The sequence below is a fragment of the Aquarana catesbeiana genome, linkage group LG07, assembly GCF_042186555.1.
Source record: "Aquarana catesbeiana isolate 2022-GZ linkage group LG07, ASM4218655v1, whole genome shotgun sequence".
Lineage (NCBI taxonomy): Eukaryota > Metazoa > Chordata > Amphibia > Anura > Ranidae > Aquarana > Aquarana catesbeiana.
In genome coordinates, this window is record NC_133330.1 from 86,090,756 (window position 1) to 86,105,267 (window position 14,512).

Genomic DNA, 14,512 nt, shown 5'->3' on the forward strand with positions numbered 1-14,512 from the left:
ATCGGCTACATGTGGCTGACCACACAGATGGATATATAAAATATATATATTTTGTTCAAAAACATCTAAACTCTCGAAAAAAAAAATCCACCCGCGCTAGATCTATTTGTGCCTATATACTTCTCCTGCTGCTGCTGTTCATAACACTAACAGAATAATATATAAAATACAATCACAAATCAAATGTGAACTGGCAAACATGTAGCCAGTGAAAGTCCATGTAGAAATTGAAAACAGTCCCAAACATGGTTTTCTTCCAAACGTGCTCCTGTGCAAAGAAATAAACTAAAGTGCTGTACTGCTCCAAAGATATCACCCGGTGATCAGTGCTCCACAGACTCCCTTTGTGCTTTAACTCACCAGATGGTATGGACCCCTTAGCAGTACTGCATGTGGGTCTATCAGGCTTAGTTTGGTGAGCAGGGAGAAGACACTTCTTTTATATCCTCCTATGACTCATGCATCAAGAGAATCCATATAGTGTAGTACATTTTGTTAAGATAAGAGATAAAAATTTTTTTCCAGAATTTAAATCGCATGTTTCAAGCATCCTAATATGGGGCAGTCCGCTCGCTTGGTTCTCTCGCAACCTTGCATGTGTACCACCGCTCACCGGACATGACGTTACTAAGGAACCGGAATCTACATTGAAGCGCTTTGCCCCTCCCACAAGGCGTTAGCAAAGACTGTCTTCAGTGGGCTGCACCGGCACAGTGATGAGGATTATCATAACGCAAAGCAAGGTTTGGCGACTTAGTATCTGCCAGCTCATAGACCGCATAGGTGAATCCACTTAAAATCATCTGTTTTATCCACATTTGAAAAGCTTTGCCATTCTTTCTTATAGGCCTCATGCTACACAGCTATATAAAGACTTCCCTGCAACTTGTTGGCCAATTGTTTATTCCAGCGACTACAACATTACATTCATTGGTCTTGAAAAACTTCATCCATTTGACTCCGGGAAATGGGGCAAAGTGATAAACTTTCTCAGAGGTAATTTCAATTTCTAAAATAATCATTGAAAAACATAACTATATATAATTGTTGAATAGGTAATAAACAGAGCTCATAGGGGATAATCATAATGACTTTGCCTCTCTCTAAGGTCCCTTTCCCTTAGGTGTCCGTTTAGACTCACCACTCCCATAGAGGACAATGGAGGGTCCGATCAGGTCTGCCTGAGAAACTGGCAGGCAGTCCCGATTGGTCCGCTCGTGTGTAAGGGGCCTAAAGCGGACCTAAACTCTCGTTGGTGGAGATAAGCTTTTTTCCATAATGTGCAAGTATGCACAATATACTTGCACATTACACCTACCTCCCACTGTGCAGGTCTCCAGTGATAACTAGTCTAGGATCCTGCCACTGCTTCATACCCCACTGCTGCCATATACTGTACACCGCCACTTTTTCAGGTTCTGTGGTGATACTCTTCAGCCATTGGACAACCTGTGATGATCTTACTTATTTTCTTGTACATACAAGTTACATTAGCATGCCAAGAATAGAGCAAAGATAGCCTGCGCATGCACTCTGCAGTTTACACTGCTGACAAAAAAAATTACAGGGAGCTGGGGGGAACTTTTTTTGGCAAAAGAGCCTTTGCTTGTCTCTTTTGCTGAAAAACTCTACCTCCTGGTTATTTTTTTTTTTGTGAATGTTTAGTTTCACTTTAACCTGCCTCAGTTAAGCTGTTACCAAAAGATATTAGCCACATGGAAGACAGTGTTTTCAGTGTGTCAACAGACTTACAGGCTTGCACAGTGAGGTGCAGTAAAGTACAACCACTATTTAGCACTGAAAAGCAGGAAGCAGTGGCTTAGGGGTTGATTTACTAAAGGCAAATAGACTGTGCTGCAAGTGCAGTTGCTCCAGAGCTTAGTAAATGAGGTAAAGGTTCACTTGGCAAAAAATACCTAATCACATTCAAGGAAAAAAAAATGCATTTTTGCTTACACATGATTGGATGATGAAAGTCAGCAGAGCTTCTGCTCATTTACTAAGCTCTGGAGCAACCAATCCTGCAGAGTGCAACTGCACTTTGCAAAGTGCACAGCCTATTTGCCTTTAGTAAATCAACCCCTATGTATATAATGTGAATAATCTGGCTGTCCCATGTAGACACAAAATTACAAATAATACAGGTAAATATGTTCGTATTGCCACAGGTTTGCGGTATATCTTTATAAGAGATTTTTCACACGGGCAATCCGATCAGGTCTGCCTGTCAGTTGTTCAAGCAGACCTGATCAGAAGATCCATGCAGCATTATGGACATGCTGATAAAAATGAACTTTTGTCCATTTACACCCACCTACCTCTGGGTCCTTTTCCATTTTGTGGACCAGATCAGATGTAGGCTGATTTAAACAAACAGCTGAGTCCTTTTACACCCGGCCACCCATAGAACTGACAGGTGTCCGCAAGGCAAAAAGTGAAGGGGCACGGATGTGACATCTGTCTTGTTCAGCTCCATTCAACAGAGGATCTGCTCACAGATCCTCTGCTGATCAGAGCAGACTACTCTGTATGAAGTGAGCCTAAGATGTACAGTATGTAATTGACCTACATAACACATATTACTATTTGCTTTTAAATATTTGTACTGTTTGTTTATCCAGTGAGTGGTATTTTTTTAGCCAGTCTCTGATATACTACACTTTCCTTTTCAGAAGAAAAGCTAATTACAAATGACACTATTGTGACGGCTAGGGAGGCAACAGAAGAAGATTTACTAGTTGTGCATACTAGACGCTACTTAAACAAACTAAAGGTATAATTCATTTTACATATGTCCTGTATGGCTTTTAAGGTACCTATAAGGAGTATGCAGACTTCTTCTTTTAATATTTTGTTCCTGTTTTTATCATTACACTTGTGCACCATTGAAGTGTTACTAAACCCAGTAATATGAAAATAGTTCATCCGAGACCAAACTGAGCATGTGTAGCAGTACTACCCTCACTGTCTTATCTGGCCTTGCCAAGAGTGATCCTGCAGGAGGGGCTGGATCTGTCCATACAGGACCAAAGAGCCTTTTTACACAATACAGAGGATTAACCCCTTAAGTTCCACAGTGAGTAGAACAAGCATGCTATTCTGCATATACAGACTGATTTTACTTTAGTGGGTTTAGTAACACTTTAATTTTAGGCGTGACTTCAGATTACTACATTTTTAATAAATTCCATCTTGTGTTTTTTCTTATGTTTCCTTAGTTTTTTATTCAGTTTGATCAGTTTTAGGGCTCATGCACATGATCACATTTGCCTGTATACATGCTTCCTATTTTGGTGCATGGGATGCCCTGCTGCTGCGTACACCTACCAATAGACTTGTATGGGTGAAGGCAGCAGTGCACACTTATGTGCCACTACTTGTGTAAAAAGGCGCTTGCGCACAGGTGTAATGTCCCAAACTCACACCACCTGCATTTGGGACAATATCTATGCACATGTACCAACTTTACAACAATCAATTCTAAAGTCTGAGTTAACCTTTATTATTCATACTTTTTTATATTATGTGCATATCAAAGGTTCACATATCTGGTGATCTTGCCAAATACCTTTTATGCTGTTTTCCCTCTTAATTCCTGTTGCCGCTAACCTTGGGTGCAAACCAGTGGAAGCATTCACAAACATTCTCAGTTCTACCTGCAACATAACAGCGATTGAGCTCCTTTAGTGTGTGATGTTAGCAGAAGCTGCAGATCATCACAAGTATCTTTCCCCAGTGCAATAAAAATGGGCAAACCCCTTTTCTACGCTGTCCAAATAAACAAACATAAAAGGTTTGGTGAAAGCTTCAATTTAATTTACTAGATCGAATATAGTATACTATAGTATGTATTTAATATATTATTTTTTAATATCTACCATTGATAACTGTGTATAAGAGAAATGAATGTATCTTGTTAAACATGCTTACACCTCTTTTACCTCCAGTGGTCATTTGTGGTTGCTACAATAACAGAAATCCCACCTCTCGTCGTCCTCCCCAACTTCCTCGTTCAAAGAAGAGTTTTGAAACCACTAAGAACTCAGACAGGTGGAACAATAATGGTATGTACACTGAGTATTAAATATTTAAATTTTGAAAAAAAAACACATTTTTCTTAGTTTCTGTGATAAAATTTTGCAAATTATTAATTTTTCTTCATAAATTTTGGCCACAATTTATACTGCTACAAATCTTTGGTAAAAATAACCCAAATTAGTGGATATTATTTGGTCCATGTGAAAGTTAGAGAGTCTACAAGCTGTGGTGCAAATCATAAAAAATTGATCACACCTGATGTACTGGTGGCCTATCTCATTTCTTGCGACCCGAACAAGCCAGGAAAGTACAAATACCCCCCAAATGACCCCTTTTTTGAAAGTAGACAATCCAAGGTATTTAGTAAGATGCATGGTGAGGTTTTTGATGTTGTAATTTTTTCCCACAATTCTTTGCAAAATGAAGATTTTTTTATTTTTTATTTTTGTCCCCACAAAATTTTCATTGTAATAGGTTACTTCTCTCACATGGCATGTATGTACAACAAATAACACCCCAAAATACATTCTGCTACTCCTCCTGAGTATTACGATAGCACATGTGTGGGACTTTTTCACAGCCTGGCCACATAGAGGCCCAACATGCAGGGAGTCCCATCCCACTTGTTGACTACCTATTACACTTTTGAAGGCACTGGAGCACCAGGTAAATGACACGTGACAGTGACCTGGCACTGATGACAGATGGCACTGATACGTGGCACTGATGACACTGATGTGGCATTGATGACAGATGGCACTGATACGTGGCACTGATGACACTGATGTGGCACTGATGACAGATGGCACTAATACGTGGCACTGATGACAGATGGCACTAATACGTGGCACTGATGACAGATGGCACTAATACGTGGCACTGATGACACATGACACTGATGACAGATGGCACTGATATGTGGCACTGATGACACGTGACACTGATGACAGATGCCACTGATACATGGCACTGATGACACGTGACACTGGTGACAGGTGCCACTGATATGTGGCACTGATGACGCGTGACACTGATAACAGATGGCAAGTGACACTGACAGGTGGCACTGATGACAGATGGCACTAATATGTGGCACTAATGACAGATGGCACTGATGACAGATGGCAGTGGGGATAGATGGCAGTGGGGATAGATGGCAGTGGGGACAGATGGCAGTGGGGACAAATGACAGTGGGGACAGATGGCAGTGGGGACAGATGGCAGTGGGGACAGATGACAGTGGGGACAGATGACAGTGGGGACAGATGGCACTGACAGGTACTGTGTTCACTTTTTTTTCCTTTTTTTTTGTTTTTCTGACACCCAGGCTGCAGCGGTTAGCTCTCCCTCCTCACGCTGTCTCTGTGTGAGGAGGGAGAGCCGGCGATGACAGATGATCTCATATGTTTACATATGAGATCATCTCTCATTGGCACCGCCGATCGCACTGTAAACGGCCGCTGTGATTGGCCGTTTACGGCGATCTGTCACTGGCTGTGTCCAAGGGACACGGCCAGCACAGAACTTCCCCGATGCGCGCCCACGGGAGCGCGCATCGTGGAAGTAAACAGCAGGACTCCAGGGACGGCCTCCCGGCAGTTAGCGTTCGCGCTGTAGCCATCTTTCGGCTATAGCGCGAGTGTGAAGTGGTTGATGTGAAACCGTACATGGCTTTGTGTGCACTGGTACAGTGTGGTACCTGGAGTGGTACTGCAATGCAAATATAAGATGCAATTTGATGTTCGGTTTATTTACAAATAGCAAATAAACTATGCAGTTGCACTCATTCTCATTAGTGAATGAGGTGAAGTTTCACTTTGTAAAGAATACCAGGTCAACAAGAAAAACATAAATGGAAGGCGCGCACACCTAGTGCATTAACAAAGATAATTTAATAATAAAAATGTTTTATAAAAGTGGGTACTCACAAAATGCAACTGACAAAAGGCCATAAAAACAATGCATGGACAATGCATGTAAGGCGCACGCCTTCCTCAGAGCTAGGCCTGCTCCCTGAAACACGTTAGCTGTACCCCATGTTCTGTGCAGATCCATGCATTGTTTTTATGGCCTTTTGTCAGTTTCATTTTGTGAGTACCCACTTTTATAAAACATTTTTATTATCAAATTATCTTTGGTAATGCACTAGGTGTGCACGCCTTCCATTTCTGTTTTTCTTGTAGTTCCTTTCAGATTACCCCATCTGAGGAAGGCAGCATCCACCTAGTTTTGGATACCATATATACCTTTCACACCACCATTTTATCTGACATTTGTTACTCCTCACCTTGGAAGACCTATTAGTGCTGGAAGTGACTGTGTTTTTTGTAGAATACCAGGTCAGGTTCATGAAAAGCATAAACGCGTGTCATGAGAACTCAGAGTAACAGAGAGATCAGTTAGAACTAACTTTCTTTCAGAGGCAGGAAACAGCATACAGTGATGTCAGGTGACATCAAGTAAAAATGCTTGTAAAACTAGAGCCATCAGACAACCTCTGTGGTTCGTCATGATCAACTGTATGTTGTCATCCAAAGCCTTCAACAGTTTTCGCCAAAAAAAGGATTAATAATAAATGGTGAGAAAAAAAAATCAGGGAAAAAAATAAGGGGGGGGGGGGGGGGTGGAAGGTGTACAGGGAAAAGGAATATAAAGAGAGAAGAGAGGAAGTGCCAAAGGAGAAGAGTTCACAGCAGGTAACGTTATAGCCCATCTAAACAGATGCTACTAGTGTCACTTTAACATCTGAATGTGTCATTTGAGCAACGAGGAAACCTCAAACCACTTCAAGGACAAGTTAATTTTAAATTTTTACTCCTGAATTACTGCAGTCAGTATAAGTGGCACTTTTGAACAACATACTGTAGGTTGTGTGTATGCAGGTTAGTTTGTATTTTTGTAATTTCATTTAAAGTGCCACTGCAGAAAATCTAAGAACAAAAAAATTAAAAAAGTGAAAATGCAGTATATGCTTATGTATGCATTTTACTTGCTAATGCATTTGCAACTCTTTTTATTCAGCCTTGTCATTTACACATCTCGGTTATTTTGTACAGACAGGAAGATCACTCTGTTACTTCCTCATTTTAGCTTTACTGCTTTCTGGACAGAGGTGATCATGTTGGTTCACTAGCCTATGAACAGGCTGGTGGTGAAGATTTCATAGGAGGCTGCAAAACTGATCAAGCAAAAAAGGGGGTTACCTTCCTGACTCTGCAGTGGAGTAGGAGGTGTAAGCTAGCCATACACACTTTAGTTTCTTTTGTTCAACAATGTGGCCTGAATGGATAAATCAATAGATTTCTCTATCCAGAATGAACAGCTTGGATGGAGGAATCTCCCCTGCCAGCTATTGTAATAAAGCAGCTCCAGTACTCGCTGCTGACTAATTAACCGAACAGTGCCTGCACGTGATTGGATACAGTCACTGTTCGACTGACAGGCTAAATCCAGCCAAAATTTGAGCCGTGTATGTTTAGCATAAAAAAAAAAAAAAAAAAAAGCTCCTGAGTCAATGCTAAGTGATTTATTTTCTTTGTTCATCACTGGAGTTTTTATGTCTTTTTTTTTTTTTTTTTGTGAAAATCACCAGTGAGTGAAAGGTAATTATACATCAGTCCAGTATACCCACCTACATCTAACTGCACATTTTTCTTTTAGGCTGGAAAACTGGCCATTGAAAGAGGATGGGCAATTAATGTTGGCAAGTATAATATTTTAATTATTTAAATAATAATTTGTCCCTTTAACGCAACAATTTTTCATAACTTAAAGAAAATCAATTCTAAATAGGACTCATTAACTATTGATTGTTTGCAAAATTATATATTTGCAATATGTTTGCATAAGGGCCATGTCACAATGAAAATTCTGCTGGTGGTAACAACCTGCCAGTGGATTGAATCAGAGATGCAGCTGCTATTATACCCAATGAAAAGGCAAAATGTTGCAAAATCTTGACTACTAGTGAGGGAGCAGCAATTAAGTGATGGCCAGTGAGAAGTGATGCCATTTGAAAACATGAGTGGTCCCTTAAAGCATAAGTTCACCTTTTTAAAAAATAATTAGAAATAATAATTATTATTACTTGTGCGGGGGCCAGCACATTTGTAGCATGTAACATGTTACACCCTGAATGTGGGTCAAGCATGTTTCAAAAGGTGAACTTATCCTTTAAGCTGGCCATACGTGGGTATAATTTCGAACAAAAATTCCAAGGAAAATATGTTTCTAAGAGTTCATTTTTCTAATCAAATTGATGTTCATTTTCGACTGCAGGGTGGAAAATATTTCTCAAACAAATTTTGAACAGTGTATGTGGTTTTTAATCTGGTAAACTCCATTCATTCCAAAATCAAATGTTAAACGCAAACAAAATCTTTCGAATGACAAAAGAATGTTCTGAGGATTTTTGTAGTTTTCCTAGAAATATTTGTTTGAAATTCTATCCATCTATGGCCATCTTTAGAGATTTTTCATTGGTGAGTTGTCACCAGCAAAAGAATTGCTAATGTCACATGATCCTGATTTTATTAAGAACTTTTAGAAAGTATGGGCTTGATGTATCATGGTGTCAGTAGTGAAGACTGTAGTTTAAACAGAACTTCACTGAAAAAGTGAAGTACTGTTGGTTTGGCTGCCTGTACCCAAGTACCCCCCCCCCCCCCCCCAGCCTGTAACTGAGTTATATATATATTTTTTTTGGGTGGGGAGGGGGAGTCGAGTACAGATTTTTATTAGTGTCTGGTCCAACTTCCACAATCCTTGCCTAGGCAAGGACGATGCCACTTGCTCCACCCCCTTCTCTCCAAACAGCCTCCTGGGACATGCCACTGCAGGACCATTCACAGAGTGCCACACAAGCTTGAGCATGTGCAGTGGAGAGACGGCTATGGTTCATCAGGAAGCCACGACCAAGTCCCAAATTCAAGATGGAGGTGCCAGACACCAGCGGAGGTAAGAAGAGCCATCTACAGAAAGATAGCGCTGGATTACAGGCACTGGTAAATAAGTAATTTGTAAAAGTTAGCTGCTACAATATTTGTAGCAACTGAAATGTCCCTTTAATCCCCAAGGTCTAGAAGTCCAATTTTTTTACTTTTAGGGCCTGTTCACACTAGTTTGCCTTGTGCTAACTTATGTACTGCATTGCTTTATTATGCTTATTGCTATGCTTCAATACTGCAGTTCATTTATTTTAAATTGGCCCCACTAAAGAAGACACTGCTCCTGTTCTATTTTTTTCATTTTACTTTGTGGTACGTTGTACTGCAGTTACTTGGTGTAGATGTATTGGGATGGCATGTAAAATGAATAACATGCAACACAATGCACCAAGCACTGCAGTAACACACACATCTTGCTGTACGTTACTGTGCAATGATGGGGTGAATGGGCTGTTTAGTGTTGGTTTTAGTTTGATTGGTGGAAGAAGATGCTAAAGTTCTTTGCATTAATTAATACATTAGGTCCTATTATAAGTTATTTCTAGCAACATGTAAACCTTGGGCATACGAGGTATGCCTCAAAAATAACTTCATCTAAATACCATAGGCATACCCCGTACACCCGGATCCTCATCCCTGCTGCGGGCCATTGTACCCTGCAAAATCACCAGTACAATCCTGGTCACTGCTACAGCACAATAACAGGGAGTGCAAGAGTGTTTTTCAGCTTCATTAAATTGGATGTAAACCCAATTCATGAAATTTGAGCTGGGCACATATATCTGCAGTGTTTTCTTATCACTCTTCAAAGAACTAAGTCCTGTAGCTGTCTCTTGCTCCTTAGCTCTGTTAGCCTGATAAGTTCTCACACATTCTCCAAGACCGAAGATAGAAGTGTGTGTTGGGGAGGTTGCTATAAATAGATTAGCAATCCCCTTGCCATCTAAGAGCAGACCTCTGCACATTCCTTCCTTCCTTTGCCTTTGAGGAGAGGGGGTGTGTGTCTTTCCTCCAATCAGCTGTCTTGGCTGTATGCCCAGGCTTCATTGCAGTGCTAACCAGGAAGAGAAAATCTGTAACACGATCTGCACTTTCTAAAGGATATATACAGCTGAAGACAGCAGATATACATGTAAAACCTATGTAAGGATATTTGTTTCATCCCTGTGTATCTGAGGCTGTTCACGTCACTGGGTATATGTGAGGGTTTACATCCACTTTAATAAGTTTGTTGTATCAATATACTAGTTATTTTATGTGCAGATCAAAGTGTCTGCATATATTTTACCTAAAGCAAACCTTACATGTAAACTAAAAAGTCAAAAATGTTTCTATTTAAGCCTATGTTAACTCTTGAAATAATCATAATCAGCTCTAATTTAATTTCTGGCTCCCATTTACTTTGTATGCTTTATAATTGTTAATGTTCATACAGATGAAAATTGTTCCGATTTGGAAATTCTACCCTCTATGAATAATGCTTCATGTTATCCTAATTTTTTTTTTTTTTTATTATAAGGTGGTGGCTTCCATCATTGTTCCGGCGACAAAGGTGGAGGATTTTGTGCATATGCTGATATAACATTAGCTATCAAGGTACAATTAGAAATAATAAAATTCTCTTTTCTGAAACAAATCAGAAAGAAGTTTGGTCCAAAAGTTGGTGTACTATTATTATTATGTATTATTATTATTATTATTATTATTATTATTATTATTAAAGCAAACTATTTATGTGTTAATGGTAACATATTTGTCACCTTGAATTCAAACTCCAAACTTTTTTTTTTTTTTTAGTTTTGGACAGAGTAGAGACAGGCTGCTGTCTGCATACTCATTGGGCAGTTAACAGTGTGTCAGAAGGACAGAAAGTGATGGGACATATCTTGGATAAGAACACATAAAGCTACAAAAAGTACAATTACAGTTATTAAATGGAACGGGAAGGGGTTGGAACATGTGTCTCCCTGCCTGGTGAAACCTTCCCATTTTTTGCCTTGGTGTCACCAATATAGGAAATGAGGAGAAATCTCCTCAATGGGAGCAATAAAACTCTACAGAAGTTCTGCATTTCCCCCTCTATTGAAATCCAAACCAAAAATCTTTGGCAGTAGTTTGGTTTGGAAATTGGGTATCCTGCAATTTTTAAAGTGGTTGTAAAGGTACAAGGTTTAATATGGTAAGACTCCCCCTTGCTTCAGGCAGCAAGGTAAATAATTCAAGTAGGTTTTATATATATATATATTTTATTAAAGTTTACATAAGATAATACCACGGCAGTTAAAATATGAGCTCTGGTAGGAGAATAAAAACCATTCCAAATACATTAAATGCAAACAGAGAATTATACATGGCATTACATATGAGAATGTCAGTTGTATAAAACTGATGCGTTTCGACCCGTATAATTAGGATGTTCTTCAGAGGATTAGTTTGCTGTAAAAGACATTACATGTACACATGTCAAATTTTAACAGGTGATTCATACATCATAATATATATGAAATACAAATGTAACATATATTTACCCGGTGGGAGGTGTATTCGATAGACCCTCCTAACCAGAAATCCCTTCAAAGCTGTCAAAAATTATCCTGCGTGCTCCCCGGCCAGACGGTACCCCAAAGGAAGATGGCACTCCTAAGAGTATGGCTTACAAGAAGTCACACGTTCAAGTGCTCCCCAGGGCATGCAAGATTGGGTGGGCAGCACCTGTAGCAGATACCCAGATTGTCATTAAATTATGTATTTAGGGAGAGGTGTACAAACGCCATAAAATTTAAGTTTTGCAAACAGGAGTTCAGAGCATTCTCAGCAAAAACTATATGGATATTATTATATTTTATTTATATTTTACTTATACTAAGAAGGGGTAAGACTTTAATCGAAGATGGTCAGAGCAACTAAGTAGAGTTGCATATTAAGGTGGAAAAGGGTGAAAGATAGATGAGGAAGAACAAGAGAAGTGATGAAGAGGGAAAAAGGAAGGAAGGGGATGAGTGATAAAAAGGAAAACGCAAGAGGGAGTGAGGAAAAGGTAAAGAAAAGAGGAAGAGAGTGGAAAAAGAAAAACCAAATAGATGAATAATGCCGCACACACGAATTGGACTTGCCTACACACAATCACACCAAAGTCCGATCGTTTCGAACGTGATGATGTACGACCAGACTAGAATAAGGAAGTTCATAGCCAGTAGCCAATAGCTTCCCTAGCGTCAGTTTTCGTCCGTCGGACTAGCATACAGACGAACGGATTTTTCGACCGGACTCAAGTCCATCGGAAAGATTTGAAACATGTTCTAAATCTAAAGTCCGTCTGATTTTTCAACAGCAAAGGTCCGATGAAGCCCACACACAATCGATTTGTCCAACAGATTCATTCCGTCTGACCAGTTCGGTCGAAAAGTCCGGTCGTGTGTACACGGCATTAGAAATGAGAAGTGATATAGGCAGGTGAGTGTGCACAGGGTGTGACTAGGAAAAGATAGAAATGTGTAAAGAGTGATAGAGGACGATGAAACGAGTAGAAAGGTAAGGGGAAAACAAGAAGGTGAAACTCATCAAGAACAGGAGGGAAAGAGGGGGGAAAGCGGAGAAAAGGAGAAAGGTGTGATGAATGGGAAGGTGAAGGAGTGAAGGGTTGGTGTATCTCATGGTATGCGAGTGCGGGGCATACTATATAGGCAAGACTAAACAGGAGTTTTGGCGCCGTATGTCCCAGCACGTGTACAGTATGCAGATTGGAAACCGTCATCTTCCAATCGGCAGACATGCCGTACTTGAACAAAATTACAAGGTACCCAGAGTCTCCTTTACTGCACTCGATCGGGTTGAAATTCCCGATCGAGGTGGCGACTGGAATAAAATCTTGCTACAACATGAGCAAAGATGGAGTTTCAGATTACAAGCTAGCTTTTTCCCAAGTTTAAATGAATCAATTTCTTTTGCTCCTTTCCTAAGGGGCTTCTCTTCTGGGAAGATCCACTGATTTGATTATATTTTAATACAGCTTAAACGCCATGATTTTTTGTTTTTTTGTGACGTCTTTTAGCAACATATACAGTAGTAGGTTGACAGCACACACCTCTTAAATAGCTCTTTCTTGATATATTTGAAATATTTAATAATAAATGTAATAATAGAATTTCCTGTTGCCCTGCTGGTCAACATGGCTCCCATATGGAGAGGCCCTTCCTTTACGTCTTCCCGGCAGGGGAGGGAGCATAGATTCTTATGCTCCCATTTTGCACCACTAGGCGGCCGAACCTGTTCGGCCATTTTTGGGTGCTATCTCTCTGCTGGCGGCATCCCTGATCACTTCCGGAGGCTTCCGCTTTCCGGGACGCCGAGGAAGCCACACGAGGCATGCCAGTATGGCAGCCCCAGCCCTCCCCGGCCGGCCAGGTAAGTGGGAGGAGGTACACCACTTGCGGCACCTCTCAGACCCATTTTTCTAATTAAGTGCACCATATAAAGCCATGGGATGATTGCGGATCCTGAGATGATCCCTTTCATTCCACCAGGATGGTCAGACCCTCTCTCAGCATTTCTTAAGTAAGTTAAAATTTAACTACTTGCTCGTGCATGACTCCTGCCATACTGTGCCAGGTATTGTGTCATTTAATACAATCTACCCATTGTGTTTATCCTCTATAACATATCTATTGGCTCCTTTCTCTGTTTATATACAGAGTCATAGATTTTCTATGTGAAACTCCTTTCTGGCTATTTCAGCATGGCTTAAATAATGCTTGGATAATGTTTTTACCATCTTATCAGTAAGGTAAAAATATAATCATTTATATATGTTTGGCACTTAGTTTGCACTTTTTATACTCACTCATTTTTTTGGTTTGTTTCACTCTCATTCACTGATTTATTTAAATACTGTTTCATTCCTTCACAATTTATCACTCTCGCACCTTTCTATTACCTTCCTTCTCACATTCCTCCCATTTCTCATCCCTTTTCCCTTCCCACTGTTTTCTTTCATCCTTCCGTCCCCCTTTTCACACTGCACCTCATTGCTAGCCTCACCTGTCCTTTTAGCCTTTCTGCTATCCCAGTCCCCTTCACCCCCACTTTTCACTCGCTTCTCCCTGTCTTTTCCAACTGTCCACTAGTCTCACCCCCTTCACTCCTTCACCTTCCCATTCATCACACTTTTCTCTGCCCCCCCCTCTTTCACTCCTGATCTTGATGAGTTTCACCTTCTTGTTTTTTTTTCTCACCCTTCTAGTCATTATTCTCAGTTTGCAGTTTGCAAACTGTGCCCCTGTCAGAAACCATGAAATCAGGCCGAGAAAGAAGTACAGTTAAATCACACTTGTTTAATTATAAAAGTACAAAGAACAAACATAGTCAAAACATAGCGAAAGCTCAGTAACCGGAACGGAAAGTCTGCCAAGCCAAGAGTCAGGGATCAATGTAGTGGAACAGCAAGCAGGATCTGGAGCCAGAAGGGATGTCAGCAAAGCAAGTCTTGAACAGGATCGCAGGCGATAGTTTCTGTGATGTTGACCAAGTCC

At 40.3% G+C, this 14,512-nt stretch overlaps 1 protein-coding gene across 3 annotated transcripts in view; it reads left to right on the forward strand.

The window, feature by feature from the left end:
• The window catches only part of HDAC11 (histone deacetylase 11), a 55,565-nt gene that overhangs the window by 26,577 nt on the left and 14,476 nt on the right, over positions 1-14,512 (forward strand). For all 3 annotated transcript variants that reach the window (XM_073592414.1, XM_073592412.1, XM_073592413.1), the window contains exons 3-7: positions 848-996; positions 2,673-2,773; positions 3,948-4,064; positions 7,699-7,741; positions 10,504-10,580. In XM_073592414.1, coding sequence (XP_073448515.1) covers positions 848-996; positions 2,673-2,773; positions 3,948-4,064; positions 7,699-7,741; positions 10,504-10,580 — 487 coding nt within the window. The remainder of the gene's footprint in view (positions 1-847; positions 997-2,672; positions 2,774-3,947; positions 4,065-7,698; positions 7,742-10,503; positions 10,581-14,512) is intronic.